At 48.0% G+C, this 17,441-nt stretch overlaps 1 protein-coding gene across 1 annotated transcript; it reads right to left on the minus strand.

The window, feature by feature from the left end:
* Positions 1-596: 596 nt before the first annotated feature.
* Positions 597-17,164, minus strand: LOC125551612 (probable WRKY transcription factor 4). Its single transcript, XM_048714878.1, has 4 exons — positions 16,743-17,164; positions 2,688-3,403; positions 2,486-2,608; positions 597-1,331 (listed from the first exon to the last, which is right to left on the minus strand). The coding sequence occupies exons 1-4, from the start codon at positions 17,079-17,081 to the stop codon at positions 1,043-1,045; spliced, it is 1,467 nt and encodes a 488-aa protein (XP_048570835.1). The 5' UTR covers positions 17,082-17,164; the 3' UTR covers positions 597-1,042.
* Between the last annotated feature and the right edge of the window lie 277 nt (positions 17,165-17,441).

A 17,441-nucleotide genomic window follows, 5' to 3' on the forward strand; every position in this document is an offset into this window, starting at 1 on the left:
CCGCAAGCTCCCACTATAGACTGATGAGAAGCAAACAGCACACCGAATCGAACGCATACAATACAACTCGCAAAAGGGCTGCCACAAAGCCCCCTCTCACCAACGCCGACCACCTCCAAAGAGCAACATCTCCAAATAACTCTCCTTGCATCAACCACCCTTATAATTACCTAAAAGAGGTGGCAGGTGGACGGTAGGACTCGAACATAAAACCATCGTTAACAAGGTACTCCCTCCATCCAAAAATGATGTATTTTAAACTAAAATACATCTAGATACATCCCCTTTTATTAATTTGGTGACAAGTATTTTCAGACGGAGGGAGTACAAACTAATTTGCCAAAGACTTATAACCAAACAAAATACGCCTTATATTTCCCGACATATTTCGGTGATAAATTACGGGGATTTCTTTTAAGAATCAAAGTACAAACTCAGACGATCACATACCCATAAATTCACCTGTATGAACATAAACGTACACATTATATTCATATGAGCATCTACGAAAGACCGAGTCCACAGATCTTAAGATTGACAATGACGCAACAAGCACCTCGCTATTAACAAGAACATCATCTCACATTGAAAGAATATTCCGCTTTTAAGAGACACAAGCATCAGACCACTTTGATTCTTTCTTTGGCCTCAGGTCCACCGAGGCACATTCCGCAGCGACGACAAACTGAAAGGAGATTGACGGAAGGCCATTGCCTTGTTCATCAATTAAGACTTTAATACATCCTGTCAGATGACACTTACGGAGATATATGTACAAATGAGGCTATCAGGTAAGAGCTACAACTCGAGCATTTACACTTGCAACAACAAAACCTCCATCACCTACAGTTTTTCCATGGAATAGAGACCAGTACGAGAACCAATGGGAGTACAGCATGCAAGATGCAATGCTGCAACACAGGCTCTGTGCAAGCAAAGGCTCGTGGAAGAATATCCTCCTCTCGATTTGAACCAATGCAGCAGCGCAACCAGAAATGGGCTAATATATTGGAATAATTTACCTTGCTACGTACTCCAAAATTTATGTTATCTCATTTTCTTCTTTTAGCTGCAAGGAAGAATCTGATGTATGTAGTGCTGCTCTGGGCAACACCCGTTGGCTACTGGATGCTGCCTTCTGCCCTCTATGTAGTAAGCTAATGGAAGAGGATGCATTGGCACTGGCAGCAGCAGCCACGCTGCTCCTAGCTGCTGGCACATCATGGCTATGCTTGCCTTCATATGTAGTTATCACCGCCGTTGGGTCTTGCGAACATCTTTCGATATGCTTCTTTACATCGCATCCCTGGTACGTGCATTTGTAGTAACTCCTATACAGTGCACAACTAGAGTCAATATGTCATGAATAACTTCAGAAAGAGATCAACAAAAAAGGGGGGATTACTAAACAGTGCAAACTGCTAGCTGGATATCATTTTGACAGCAGCAAACTTGCCCAAAAGAACCATAGCAAAAAAATGAAATCAAATGTTCTGTATATCGCCAAACAAGCAAGTCAAACAGACTATGCCATAAAAATAATTCAACCGAATAAAGGGAACAGGCAGGTAGCATACGCAAGGGATTATTCATTCAATCTCTGACTAATCAGCAGCATGGTTCATTTGATTATTTTCTGTGCTTAAAACTAAACCTTGTGGTTATCTGTATGTCTAGAAGTCTTATCTGTTTGAAATTTTGAGCTACGACTTAAATCTGTTGCAACTCCGTGCAGAAGCAAAATTGTCCACCCAATCAATAGTACTCCCTCCGTTCCTAAATATTTGTCTTTCTAGAGATTTCAACAAGTGACTATATACGGAGCAAAATGAGTGAATCTACACTCTAAAACATGTCTATATACATCCGTATGTGGTAGTCCATTTGAAATCTCTAAAAGGACAAATATTTAGGAACGGAGGGAGTATTATCAAGTAGTCATGGTTAATCAGAGCTTCATACATGTATGTTTGATAATTCTGACAACAGTATGAGTTCCACTATCTCCAGTAAGTTCATCATTGCCCTCCTAGCTATCACTTGAGAAGGACATTTGCTCACCTCCCAGCCCCTCTGCCGACAACCAGAATGCGCAAGGGACATTTGCTCACCTCCCAACCCCTCTGCCCTTGACAACCAGAATGACGCAAGGGGTGTGGAGGTGAGAAAGATCCAAATGTCCAGGATGAAAGCTTATCAATTTTAAATGAAAGCTAAAATTCACTTTTTCAAACACCATTCTGAAAATTAAGATTCAAGTCCTCCAATGCCAGTAAGAAGTTCCAAAAGATCTTATTCCAGTGGAAGGTTTACATATATTCTGTGTCTACAACTAACAAACAGTAGTCTTCTTCATAGTTAGTAATAAATTACATAGAGATGCAGGAAAATGTGGCGTTATCTAGAGTTGGTCCCAATATGGTCCAATGTGCAAGCGGAGACTCAGAGCAGAACGGATAAAGATAGAGGGCAACAGAAGGATTACCTTGGATGAGGATTCCCTTTTACCACTTTCTGCCCGTACTTGCGCCACCGGTAGCCATCATCCAAAAGATCAATTTCACTGGTTGTTTGCACGATGATTCTTTGAGCTGGGGCCGGCACATGCCTGTCCAGTGAAACTAGCATTTATAGATTGAAGCTTCAAAAAATACTACTGACAAAATTGTATTCACTACATGAACCACCTTTTGTTTGCATTCACAATACCAGCATCTCCATTGTCATCACCTGCTTCATCATTGTCCTCCTCTGTATCACTTGAGCCAGACGATTGATCACCTCCGCCTCTCCTCTTAGACACTGAAGGCCCTGTGATGCCATCATTTGATACCTCAACTTTTCCAGAATGATCTTGAGAGCCCGGTTCTGATCGAGTCAAAGCGTCTCTGTTCTCAGGGAAATCATCTTCATTTAGTAAATTGCCACCATCTTTGGACCTCCTTTTTGGTGGACGCTGGTGGTTATGCTGGCCTCTATAAATTATTTGAGTAATCTGTCCATATGCTGAGTGCTCCACTTTCTTCTTAACTGGACAGCTCGCCTGGGTGCATTTATAGTAGCTCCTTGGATATTCTCCACCCTTAACTGCCTTCTGGCCATACTTTCGCCAATTGTACCCATCATCAGCAGGTTTATCCACGGTGAGGGCCGAAGTTTGGAATCCTTGTGAAACCTCATTTGACTTAAGGTTATCATTAACTGTATGCAGTGGCAGAGTTGCTGTCTCCTTCATTGATGTCACATTTGCAGAAGAGTTGATGAACTGTGATGTCAAAGCTGATGTTGTTGCCGATGAGAAAGGGAGTGAGTAATCTGCTTGACTGCCTACAGTATACTGAGAATGGACTGCTTGTGCTGTTACTTGGGCTAACGCTTGCTGATGGGACATTTCAAAATTTGCCTGTAGAAATAAATTATTAACATCTCTTTTTTTTCAAAAAGAAAAGTGGGAAGAACCCCCGGCCTCTACATCAATTGATGCACACAGCTATATATATTATCTATAAGTTCAGACATGAACAGATCTTCGTCTGCCGATGTAATATCTAATAAGTAGTGCCAGAAATAAACACAGTGAATGATGTGCAAGAAAACTCAAGACAAAAACACAAAACCTAGCATCATTGCCATTACTTCACATTATTTAAAATACAATAATACAGCATTTGGTCAGAATTACTTGCCATTTTAGCTTCACGAACACACAAGGAGTAAGTTAACACTTAGTTTTTGACATAGTTCTTGCTATTTCTGTACACCATCTGTCTAAAACCACTACAAATAAGCAATCAGTACAGGTATGAAAGGATCTACTACTGACAACCCTAATTACTGAGAAGTAGATAAAAGTGTCTCTGCTTTGTTGAGATGGGTCGGCCCCCTTATATAGTATAGAATACTTGACCGACAAGCCGGTAAATCTATTCAAACTATAATACGATCTCTAAACTTACTGGACCCTTTTCTAACAAAGTTTATTCATCAACTAGGACTCTAATTAAGGTCTCAGACTCCATTTTTTATGGCTGGCCCACATAACATCTCTCCCTTCCTTGAGAAACAGCTTGTCCGCAAGCTGTAGGTTGTCACAATTGCCTCCTAGGGGGCCTTGGGTGCTACCAGTCATCAGACTTGATGAAGAAGAGCCACACACAACGGTGACCCTGAACATATATCTTGCCGCAGTTGAAGCAAAGGCCCCGACGACAACGTTCTTCCAACTCAGCTGGAGTCAGGTGCCGAATCTGCCATGGCGGGATTCACTCTGGAGTGGTTGATGGCAAAACAGATGCTAGTGGTGCTGGCGGGGAAGGTACTGTAGCTGCACTGACAGGAGGACGATTGGACGGGCACAAGGGCCTAGTCCCAGAAGCCTGGTGTAGTAATGTTGGAGGAAAATGCCGCTGCTCATAGGCCTTGCCGTGTGGAGGTCAGATGGTCGTTGAAGCTCGACGTCAATGCAAAGATCACCGGGCAGCCTTGCTGTGTACAGAAACCGTTGTTGGGATGGTGTTAATAGCTCATTGTTGCGGCACACGAGCGCTACAAACCTGCTGGTGTAGTCTGCTACCGAGGAAGTGAACGGCAGACATGCCAGCTCGCCCAAGGGATTTGCGCAAAGTGACAGCCCAAACTGAACGTGACAAGCCTCCTTGCTCCCATGTCGGCATGCCAGAATCACGCTCGAGCTGTAAGTACCAAAATTGAGCATCATTGGTGAAATGGTAGGCTGCAGTCTAAACCTTGTCGGCCTCGTCCATGCGCTGTCCACGAAAAAACTGCTCACACATATTAAGCCAACCAACAGGATCGACCAAACCATCCTATGTTGGGAAGTCAAGCTTGTGGAAGCAGGGCACGCCGGAACCTAACCTAAGCCAAGGTGATGGGAGAGGTGGATCCATAGATGGGTTGTGGAGGGGACCACAACCATAACAACATATGAAATCGGTTGGCAGGTGGGGTCATGAAGGCGGCGGCTATTGAATTCATGCTCCAGCCAACTCATCCAAAAGTCCGAACTGATGAAGAGAGGCAGGCAATATATTTGAACACTCTCCCTCACGTCTAGGCTATTTTAGTCCTTAGACGTGCAATCGATGTAGGCCACAGAATCTTTCTTTTTTCATACTGCATTGGCAGGGTCTTGAACTTGAGACCTCTTGGCTCTGATACATATTGAATTCATGCTCCAGCCAACTCATCCAAAAGTCCGAGTTGATGAAGAGGCAGGCAATATATTTCTACAGCGGCAATCTGTTGTTGTTGCTGCTGGTAAATCTGCTGATGGCAGGGCTGCTGCTGGTTGGTGGGCAGCAAAATTGGGTAGGGATTTATGTTAAAGTATTCCTTTTGTCTGTATTTCATGTAATAGGAAACTAGCACAATATCCCACCGAATATTGTTGTATGATTCGGTTGACTACCAAGGCATGTAATCCTATATATTGTGAATACAAGGGCCGTGCCAAGTGTGGCGTGAATCACACAATCCTACTTTGTTTATTGGTATCAGACTACCTACGATCCTCCATGATCGCCCCGCTTGCTCCCTGCCCCCCTGCAGTGCCGTCCAGCCATGTCCACCACCCCCAACACCAGCTCCTCCCTCGCCTCCTCAACCCTCCCCGCCTCAATGAACTCCACCAACGGCGCCCTGGTCACCGCCGTCATGCTCGCCGCTGCGTCCCCCGCCGCCAACGTCGCGAGTGTCCGCACCCATGTCCCTGTGACACTGGACCTCCACGCCTCCAACTCCACCAAGCGGAGGATGCTCATCCGCGTGCTTCTCGGCAAGTACGATCTGCTCTTCCACGTCAACACCGCCACTGCCGAGGCGGACCACACTGCGGACTGGGTTCGGGAGGACTATATTGTCTGCTCGTGGCTCTATGGGTCCATCTCGGACGAGATACTCGACATAATCATGGCGGAGGATCAAACAGCGCAAGAAGCTTGGACATTCATCACCAACCTTTTTCTTGATAATCAGATGACCCGCACCGTTTTGAGGCAGAGTTCCGCGGCCTCGTCCAGGGCGAGCTCTCCATCACCGCCTACTGCCACCGTCTGAAGGCACTCTCCGACGCCCTAAGCGACGTTGGCACCCCCATCTCCGACCAGACGCTTGTCCTCAATTGCCTTCGTGGCCTCAATCCACGCTTCTTAGGCATCACGACAATTGTCACCATGCAGAACCCCCTTCCCTCGTTTAGCCAGACGAGGTCGTCGTTGACCCTCCGCGAGACCCAGCTTGCGAATTCCGTCGCGATAGGACACCAGACGGCACTCTATGGTGGTGCGCCTCCCCATGGCGCCAGCGGCTCTGCCTCCTCTCGTCACCACCGCGCACCTGACCGTGGCAACGGCACTCAGCACGGCAACGACGGCCCTTGGTATGGCAACACCTCCGGGGGCAGCTCCTCCGGCGGACACTGCAACAGCGGCAACTGGTAGAAGAAGGGCTCCGGCGGCGGGAACGGCGGCGGCGGCCGCTCCAACTCCCACGACGGGAACTTCCAGCGCGGGGTGCCCTCGTTCGTTGGTCCCTAGGTCTGCTTCAATCCCTATACGAGGTAGGCCCAGCAGCTGCTTCAGGCGCCCCCGACAGCGAGGCCCAACGCCGGTGCTAAGCCTCCTCGAGCCGCGACCCCCAGTCCTTCCGCCGGCCCAGGCCTTTACCTCACCCCGCTGCACGGTCAGGCTTTCGGCACCAACACGCCGCCCACTCCTGCCTACAGCAGCACTCCGATGTGGGACTGCTCCGCCCTCCTCGCTGCAATAAACAATGCCTCTGACTCCATCGACAGTGGGTTAATGGGTAATGGACTCCAGAGCCACAGCGCACATGGCCTCCGACCCTGGTATGATTCAACATCTCACACACTCTCCCTCCTCCTCTGTTGTCACCGTGGGTAATGGCTCCACCTTGCCCATATCCCACAGTGGACACACCTCTATACCCGCTTCAACTCGTTCTCTTTTCCTTCGTAATGTTTTACTCATTCCTCATATCGTCAAGAATTTACTTTCCATCCGTCGCTTCACCATTGATAATCTCTGTTCTATCGAGTTTGACCCCCTCGGTTTTTCTGTGAAGGATCTTCGCACCAAGGGGAAGGTAGCTCAAGCGTTCAAGGAGAGGGTCATTAAGGAGGGCCCTTGGGAGGAAGGAGGAGATGCGAACAATGTGTGGACGAAGATGGCGACTTGCATTCGTAAGGTGGCCTCGGAGGAGCTTGGAGTGTCCAGGGGAAGGAGAAGCGAAGATAAGGATACCTGGTGGTGGAATGATGATGTCCAGAAGGCGATTAAAGAGAAGAAAGATTGCTTCAAACGCCTATACCTGGATAGGAGTGCAGACAACATAGAGAAGTACAAGATGGCGAAGAAGGCCGCAAAGCGAGCTGTTGGTGAAGCAAGGGGTCGGGCATATGAGGACCTCTACCAACGATTAGGCACGAAGGAAGGTGAAAGGGACATCTATAAGATGGCCAAGATCCGAGAGAGGAAGACGAGGGATATTGGCCAAGTCAAATGCATCAAGGACGGAACAGGCCAACTCTTGGTGAAGGACGAGGAGATTAAGCGTAGATGGCGGGAGTACTTCGACAAGCTGTTCAATGGGAAGAATGAGAGTTCTACCATTGAACTGGACGACTCCTTTGATGAGACCAGCATGCGTTTTGTGCGGCGAATCCAGGAGTCTGAGGTCAAGGAGGCTTTAAAAAGGATGAAAGGAGGCAAGGCAATGGGCCCTGATTGTATCCCCATTGAGGTGTGGAAAGGTCTCGGGGACATAGCGATAGTATGGCTAACCAAGCTTTTCAACCTCATTTTTCGGGCAAACAAGATGCCAGAAGAATGGAGACGGAGTATATTAGTACCAATCTTCAAGAACAAGGGGGATGTTCAGAGTTGTACTAATTACCGTGGAATTAAGCTGATGAGCCATACAATGAAGCTATGGGAGAGAGTCATTGAGCACCGCTTAAGAAGAATGACAAGCGTGACCAAAAATCAGTTTGGTTTCATGCCTGGGAGGTCGACCATGGAAGCCATTTTCTTGGTACGACAACTTATGGAGAGATATAGGGAGCAAAAGAAGGACTTGGATATGGTGTTCATTGACTTGGAGAAGGCCTATGATAAGATACGGCGGAATGTCACGTGGTGGGCCTTGGAGAAACACAAAGTCCCAGCAAAGTACATTACCCTCATCAAGGACATGTACGATAATGTTGTGACAAGTGTTCGAACAAGTGATGTCGACACTGATGACTTCCCGATTAAGATAGGACTGCATCAGGGGTCAGCTTTGAGCCCTTATCTTTTTGCATTGGTGATGGATGAGGTCACAAGGGATATACAAGGAGATATCCCATGGTGTATGCTCTTTGCGGATGATGTGGTGCTAGTTGACGATAGTCGGACGGGGGTAAATAGGAAGTTAGAGTTATGGAGACAAACCTTGGAATCGAAAGGGTTTAGGCTTAGTAGAACTAAAACCGAGTACATGATGTGCGGTTTCAGTACTACTAGGTGTGAGGAGGAGGTTAGCCTTGATGGCCAGGTGGTACCTCAGAAGGACACCTTTCGGTATTTGGGGTCAATGCTGCAGGAGGATGGGGGTATTGATGAAGATGTGAACCATCGAATCAAAGCCGGATGGATGAAGTGGCGCCAAGCTTCTGGCATTCTCTGTGACAAGAGAGTGCCACAAAAGCTAAAAGGCAAGTTCTACAGGACGGCGGTTCGACCCGCAATGTTGTATGGCGCTGAGTGTTGGCCGACTAAAAGGCGACATGTTCAACAGTTAGGTGTGGCGGAGAGGCGTATGTTGAGATGGATGTGTGGCCACACGAGGAAGGATCGAGTCCGGAATGATGATATACGAGATAGAGTTGGGGTAGCACCAATTGAAGAGAAGCTTGTCCAACATCGTCTGAGATGGTTTGGGCATATTCAGCGCAGGCCTCCAGAAGCTCCGGTGCATAGTGGACGGCTAAAGCGTGCGGAGAATGTCAAGAGAGGGCGGGGTAGACCGAATTTGACATGGGAGGAGTCCGTTAAGAGAGACCTGAAGGATTGGAGTATCACCAAAGAGCTAGCTATGGACAGGGGTGCGTGGAAGCTTGCCGGCTAAAGCGTGCGGAGAATGTCAAGAGAGGGCGGGGTAGACCGAATTTGACATGGGAGGAGTCCGTTAAGAGAGACCTGAAGGATTGGAGTATCACCAAAGAGCTAGCTATGGACAGGGGTGCGTGGAAGCTTGCTATCCATGTGCCAGAGCCATGAGTTGGTTGCGAGATCTTATGGGTTTCACCTCTAGCCTACCCCAACTTGTTTGGGACTAAAGGCTTTGTTGTTGTTGTTGTTGTTGACTTCGCACCAAGGCCATGATTCTTCGCTGCAATAGTCTCGGCGACCTCTACGTCTTCCCATCATCGGTCATCCACCACCACGCCCATGGACTCCTCTCCACCACCTCCACCGAGCTTTGGCACCGTCGCTTAGGTCATCCGGGACGCGACTCTATGTCCCAACTTCATAAGAACTCCTTGCATGTAATAAGGCAACCTCGCATATTTGTCATGCTTGTCAACTTGGCAAACACGTGCGCTTGCCCTTCACTAGGTCTACCTCAAATAAGCGTCGAACCATTTAAGTTGATCCATTGTGATCTTTGGACTTCTCCAATTTTGAGTAATTCCAGTTTCAAGTACTATCTTGTTATTGTTGACGATTTTTCTCATTTTATGTGGACCTTTCCTCTCCAGAGAAAGTCCGACACCGCGCCTATTCTTCTTAATTTTGTTGCCTACACTCGCACACAATTTTCACGTCCTCTTGTAGACATGCAAGCCGACAACGGGACCGAGTTTATCAACTCCACAACCACCTCCTTCTCTACTCATGGTATTCACCTCCGTTTTTCGTGCCCCTACACGTCCGCCCAAAACGGCAAGGCCAAACGTGCCATCTGCACGATCAACGACGTCACTCGCACTCTCCTCTTCCAGTCCTCCATGCCGCCTACCTACTGGGCGAAGGCTCTCCCCACGGCAACATACCTTGTCAGTATACACCCCTCACAATACATTGGTTTTTCAATTCCCTACGTTCGTCTCTATGTCACAAAACCAAATTATGCCACTCTCCATGTCTTTGGTTGCCTCTGCTATCCCAACCAATCCGCTACGGCCAAGCATAACTCGCTCCTCGGTCCACTGCTTGCGTCTTCCTAGGATACCCGTCCAATCACAAGGGTTACTGTTGCCTAGATATCTCTACACGTGGTCATTATCTCTCGCCATGTCACCTTCGACAAGACTGTCTTTCCATTCTCCTACTCAACTGATCGCCCCACCAACCCCCTGGTCGTGCTTGATTTCCTGCTGGACATGGCCGCCACGCAACACACCATCAAACCTTAATCTACCCAACATGCATACGCATGCCACACCCCCCAACTCACCCACCGGAACCCCACCAGCGTCATCCCCGCCGGCCCGAACCCACTCCCAACCAGCCCACACCCCGTCGCCTGGCTCTTCTGCGCCCTCCCCGCCCAGCCACCCGCCTGGCTTTCCCACGCACCCGTAACCCGCCATGCACGGCTCCCCATCCACCCCTACGTCGGACCAATCCAGCGTCTCTCCTGGGTCGCTGACTCTCTCCTCGCCCGCGACCACGCATGCAGTTCCGCCTGGCCCGATGCCCTCCCCTTCCTCAGTGTCCACGGACTCCTCCCCGACGGTCGTGGTTCACCAGCCGCCATCCCCGTCCAATACCCACACCATGGTCACTCGTGCTAAGCGTGGCCTCTTCCAGCCCGTCGACCTCTTAATCTCTCGGTTACTCACTCCACTCCCTCTACTATTCCGAAAACATACCGGGGTGCACTCCATGACCCACACTGGCGTCGTACTATGACCGAGGAATTTGATGCTCTTGTCACTAACGGGACATGGTCTCTTGTTCCACGTCCTCCTCATGCTCATGTTGTTTCAAGGAAGTGGATATTCAAACACAAGTTCCACTCGGATGGCAGCCTTGCCTGGTATAAGGCTCGATGGGTGGTACGAGGCTATTCCCAACAACAGGGCATTGATTTCGATGAGACATTCAGCCCCATTGTCAAGCCTGCCACGATTCGCATCATCCCCAGCCTTGCGGTCTCTCGGTCGTGGTCGATCCAGCAGCTCGACATCAAGAATGCCTTCATGGCAATCTTGACAAGGTCTGCTGCCAGCAGCATCCCGGTTTTGTTGACGCTCGCTCCCGGACTATGTGTGTCGCCTACACAAGTCTCTACAGTCTTAAGCAGGCTTCGCACGCTTGGTACCAGCGATTCACTCTCTTTGCACATCGGCTTGGCTTCGTCGCCGCCAAGTCGGGTGTATCCCTCTTCATCTACAGGCACAGCACCGATCTTGCTTATCACTATTGTATGTGGACGACATTGTCCTCACTACCTCGACGGATCTACTTTTACGTCACCTGACACAGCAGCTCACCCAAAGTTCGCCATGACAGACCTCGGTGCCTTGTCATTCTTCCTTGGCATGTCCATCACTCGGGCATCCTTGGGCATGGTCCTCCCTCAGCGACAGTATGCGTTGGAGCTACTTCACCGCGCTGGCATGGTTGATTGTAACCCCTTTGCCACTCTCATCGACACTAAGTGCAAGCTTTCAGCTCAAGATGGTCCTCTTCTCTTTGATCCCACCAAGTATCAGAGCTACGCCGGTGCCTTACAGTATTTGATGCTCACGCGACCGGATATCTCACATGCCGTTATCAGGCATGTTTATACATGCATTCTGCATTGAGTGATGCACACAGCCTTTTTATTAATTATTGTCATCGGAGGTCAAACAAGATCAACTTACATAACATGTCACATATGGCTGCACAAAAAGCAAAGAAAAAGTGGTTGACATAGTAACTTAGCAAGTGCCAAGTGGGCAATGAAAAAATACGGTTGCTCAAAAAGCAAAGAAAAAGGCTATATGGATCGATTGCCATAGTAACTTAGCAAGTGCCAAGTGGGCAATGAAGAAATAGATGCTGAATCGACTCTTCATTGCCACGGAAGCAACACTTGGTGCATCCCGCTAATTTGTTTTTCAAGTATCTTTGGTCAGGATGACCTGCTGGTCAAGGACTCAAGGTACTAGATAAATATTTTAATTTTTCAATTTGTTATATGAAGTCTAGTGGAATCCCTAGCTAGTACTCACAATTGATAATCTGGATCAGCTGCATTTCCAAAAAACTGAGCTTCATACACTTTGATGTAGCTATCCTTTCTTATTGTCTAGACTGGGCTGGTAAAAGTGGGCTAATGTGTCTATGCTTTGTCGCTGCCGTGTATTCATACTACTCCCTTCCTTCCAAATTACTTGTCATGGTTTAAGTTCAAATTTGAACTAAAACCACGACGAGTAATTTGGAACGGAGGGACTATATCACAATCACGTTATATCACTGTAGTTCTTTCTCCATTAAACAGTCACCAGAAGACATGGATGCTGCAAAATGAGTTCAGTATAAATTATGAAAATGTTATTGATTGTCACAGAATTGATTCTATTAGGGTTACCATCATTGAGTTAATATTCTGTAAATCAGTAGACGGTAAGGGAGCAACCAGCTTCCGGTTTTATATTTACGTGGAAATGGGTGCCTATGGAACCTTTACGAAGATCATCCCATTCAGTTATACTAGAAAGTACAACAAAAGTACATACCCATTCTTAAGAACTTATTTCTTACATGCAAAAGGTTGATTTGCGATACAGCATGGTAAGAAATACATGCTTGGAGCTATTTACACTAGCAAAGAAGGAAATGGTTTGGACTATTCTTTAGTAATTTGCAGGTTTGCACTTATTGACAGGGTTATGCCGCCACTGAAGTGGGTTCTTAAGTCTTAACCCCTTAAGAAGCCAAGTCAAACAATTTCTTTGCCGGCACTTCAAAATATTTTTTTGTAGCATTGGGTGTGATTTATGCACTAATAATTTGACACTGGATTCTTGCGAACACAAGTAAACAGCAGGGTGATTGTCTTAGTCCATGGACAACTGGTGCTGCTTAGCATTTATGGAAATTTGGTGTATGAGTGCATTACAATGCGTGACAAAAATCGGGGATTGATACTCCTTTGAAAAATACTCAATGAAAGAAACACAATGCCCTGCATATTCTGAAAAAGGATGACAAACTCTTTTTTGATGCTATGGACCATCAAAATGTTTGGAAAATGGCGCAAATGTATGGCACATGTATATTACTGAATAACCCTAGGAAAATTATCCCTTTGTCCTTGTGCATTACTTGAGTGGATATAGGTTCATTTACAAGGCAAACCGCATGGGTGGCCCGATCTTCATGAATTGGAGGTCGACTGCATTGAACACGAAGAACAACGGAGGAACATTCAAGAGAACACTCACAAGGACTCACTATAACGAATTTACTCAAAACACATGACAAGTACGATACACTGCAAGATCCAAACAACAACGAAGGAAAAGATAACTAGGGTAGCTCTTCCAAATCTCTAGGGGAGATGGGAGATAGTTCTTCCTAAGGATATGGAGGTCTTGTAATCTGAAGGATTTTTCTCCTGTAAAAAATCTTGTAATCCAATGGATTATTCTCCGGTAAGAGGTCTTAATGTCCAAGGGAGAGGGTATATTGAGCAAAGTTCTCAAGATTTAGTTTCTACTTTGCTAACCCTAGATATAAGAGGAGTACATGTATTTATAGTCCAGGCGCAGAGAGAACTACCGGACAGTCTGGTCGGGTAGGACTGCACAATCTGGTGGTGCAACTCTTCAGAGGTCTCAGCGTTGGACTAGAGAGGCTTGTTTCGTGAGACCAGACAATCTGGTGGCGGAAGTCGGCGTGTCTGATTGCAGGTGCCAATGTTGACCGAACAGTCTCGTCGTCCGGACAAGACAGTGGTTGGTCGGACCAGATAGTCTGGTTGACTGTCTGGTCGCTCCAGAGGGATGAGGCCGTGGGGCCATCGCTCACTTGACTGTCCGGTCAGCCGACCGGACTATCCGGTAGTGCAAAATTTGCACTGATTTGCTTCTTTCTCTTCTTTGAGCCTCTGCTCCTTGCTTGGGATTTGGACATCCTTCCTTGTTTCTCTTGGGTCCATGTATTCGTACGCAAGCGTACATAGCATTTCGGCTTGAGCTAGAACCCATGCCTCATCCAAATTCATAAGGAACTCAAGTAGGAGAGATGTCAACTCGGTTTGAATGGCGCATGCATGAGCTGTTGTCATCGATTCACTAGGAGCTTGTGGGGTTGATGATGGGTTCATGGTGATGCTCATGGGATACTCCACATCAGGTTCTTTATGCCCTACACTCATGACTTTTGTTTTGCATTCTCTGTATCTTTGGGTGTTCAAACCCGGTTTCCTCAAACCATCTAGAACGCAATATAGTGGAGGGATGAATCCATACACGCCAAACCAACAAATTTATCTTTGTGCCTAGAATACCATACTTAACTTTGTAATTATATTCCTTGTCGATGTTGTAAAAGAGATTGAATTTTTGACTTTTTTTGTTTGGGTTTTGTTAGCTAACGTGTTAGTCATGTGTTAGTGGGCCTTGTATATGGCTAGTTTTCAGGCCTTGCGTTGAGTTCTTTCTGTTGAGCCGTGTATGTATATAAACTGTGTAACCTCCAGATAATGAGAAACGAGTTGCACAACCTCTCTCTCTCTCTCTCTCTCTCTCTACTCGATCCGGCTCCAACAGGTTTTCAAGTACTTGCTGTTTTTTAATGCAACATTTTCTCCAAATAGCCTGTTATGGGCAGTCCATCAAACGTGTAATCTTATGACTAATTAGAGTCCTAGTTGAGTAAGCAACTTTGTTAGGAAAGAGTCCAGCTAGTTTAGAGACCGTGTCAGTGTTTGAATAGATTTACCGTTTTGTTTGTCAAGTCTTGTGTAGTATATAAAAGGGCCGACCCCTCAACTTTTCAGTAATTAGGGTTATTTCAGTAGTAGATCCTTCTAATTTGGTATTAGAGCCAAAGAAATCAAGATCAAGGTTGTGGAGCATATGAAGGTCGTCATGAAGCAATTGGAGACCTTCACATGCCAACGAAGGGCGGACCAGGCGCTCCTCACCGGGCTGGTGCAGTGCTGCTTGTGCAACGGCTGCCGACCATGCCCCTGCCACCCGATTTTGCGGCTGTAGTTGCCGCCTATGACGCCACCTCCACATCCCAGGCCCTCCTCCCCAGCAAAGACGTGCCAGTGCTTCCCCTCTCCAACAGCACCCCCGCCCCCCTCTCCAGCAAGGGAATCGCCATAAGCGCGGCTGACAAACCTCTACCCGCTGGGCAGATTGCCCTCACCACCCCCTCGCTTTCCTGGCTTACATCGCCTGCCTGTCGTCGCTACACAACCATGTGCCGATTATTGCCAACCACCACTAGGCGCGATCCCCATTTTACCACCTCCAGCCATCTCCTTACAAGCCACAGCTGCCCCTAACATCAATCTAGGCCACTTCGCACCCCCACCTTACAGCTCAAAGCCCATTGTAAATAGAAACAAAGTAGGATTGTGTGATTCACGCCACACTTGGGGCGGCCCTTGTGTTCACAATATATAGGATTACATGCCTTGGTAATCAAGGTGAATCAAAGCAAATCCTCAACCGAATCATACAACAATATTTGGTGGGATATTGTGCTAGTTTCCTATTACATGAAATACAGACAAAAGGAATACGTTAACCCCCCCCCCCCCCCTTAGCTTGTGCGTCGCACGGAAGCAAGCATAAGCTAGAGCGAAACTCAGAGAAGAGTTGTGAGGGCAATCCTTTTGTCATAATGTCAGCGTACTGATGCGAGGATGGCACATGAAGGACCCAGACCTCACCAAGCGACACCTTCTCTCGGACGCGAAGTGGATATCAATCTCAATGTGCTTGGTACGACGATGCTGGACCGGATTAGAGGCCATGTAGACAGTACTAAACGTTGTCACAGAAGACAACTGTCGTAGACGTCAGAGGGTGATGGAGCTCCCCAAGGAGCTGACGGATCCAACAACACTCAACAACAACATGAGCAACCGCGCGATACTCCGCCTCGGCACTGGAGCGAGACACAGTGATTTGTCATTTAGACGACCAAGAGACAAGGTTGCCACCAAGATAGATGCAGTAGCCAGACGTAGATCGTTAGGTGTCAGGGCACCCAGCACAATCGACGTCAGAGTATGTTGTAAGTGCTGCGGAGGAGGAGCTTGAGAGGTGAAAGTTGAGGTCGGGGGTGCCCTTGATGTACCGGAGAATGCGCTTAACCAAGTGCATATGAGGCTCTCTGGGCGCAAGGTCAAGGGAGTCCCCCTCTTTTCGAAGAAAAATTAGACTTCATAACACATTTTCCACAACACAATTGCTAAGGGTCTAGAGCAATCCATCACATCCTGCATGAGTGCACAACTAAACACTGAGTTACAGCACTCTTACCCCTCCTTGATGGTTCTACGCCCCAATCTCGTCACTACTACCCAGTCCAGGCACTATCATTGTACTACTATCTAGTAAAAAGTACGCAGTACGAGTTGAAAGTAGCAGGATAGTATCTGCAACTTTAACAAACCAGCACTCTTAACGCACGAGCTGGAAACCTAAGCAACGGCAAGCACTGGTGCAGGAGCAAGTATAGTAAGGCTGGAGGAGTTACCGTAGGGGAGAAGAGCGAAGGGGGGCCGAGGAGAGCGGTGGGGCTGAGCCCCGGTGGCACGGCGAACGGTGAGGGAGGGGAAGGGGGTGCGGCTGGGGAGCCCATGGCGCCGGCAAGGAGCTGGGTGAAGGAGCCGTGGAAGGCCGAGGAGGGCATATCCGGGAAGAGCGCGGCGGCGAGGGTGAACGGGCCGGGGCTGGTCTCGGCGAAGGAGGCGGCGGTGGCGCCAGAGGCGAAGAAGGATTCGACGGCGGAGCGCGGGGGCAGCGAGAGCGCGGGGCGCGGAGGAGTGCAGCGCGCGCCCTCGCCGCCGCCGGCAGAGGCCTCGTGTGCCGCCATGAGGAAGGAGAGATGGTGGGGGGAGCACTTGCGGAGGGGTCTTTTTGCGGCGTTTGTGGGGAACCAAAGATACGGCGAGTCCACGGCTTTAGGGGAGACGCCTCTTTTCAGAAAGGAACGACCTCTTGATCGTCTCTCTTTTTTTTAGTTTTTTTTTTTTTCAATACAACCTCTTTTTTTAGACAGAACAACACTTTTCACGAATAGAGAGCATCATTGCATTGATACGGGAGAGCAAATAACTAGCCTTAATCATTTGGCTCTATATAGCCCAAAAGCAAACCCCCTTCTTGACCGCGTTGATAAGGGTGAAGAATGACGGCGTGATCTTTTCAGAGATGATGGCGTTGTGGTGTCGCC

This window comes from Triticum urartu, chromosome 4 (assembly GCF_003073215.2).
Source record: "Triticum urartu cultivar G1812 chromosome 4, Tu2.1, whole genome shotgun sequence".
In the NCBI taxonomy this organism is placed as follows: Eukaryota; Viridiplantae; Streptophyta; class Magnoliopsida; order Poales; family Poaceae; genus Triticum; species Triticum urartu.

What these genes read in the sequence shown, in the direction of transcription:
- LOC125551612 (XM_048714878.1), bottom strand. Translation starts at nt 17,081, where the DNA reads ATGGCGGCACACGAGGCCTCTGCCGGCGGCGGCGAGGGCGCGCGCTGC. An exon ending in CTTCGCTCTTCTCCCCTACG is followed by an intron (nt 3,404 to 16,742) that starts GTAACTCCTCCA and finishes TTATTTCTACAG; the next exon opens with GCAAATTTTGAAATGTCCCA. An exon ending in ATTGTGAATGCAAACAAAAG is followed by an intron (nt 2,609 to 2,687) that starts GTGGTTCATGTA and finishes TTCACTGGACAG; the next exon opens with GCATGTGCCGGCCCCAGCTC.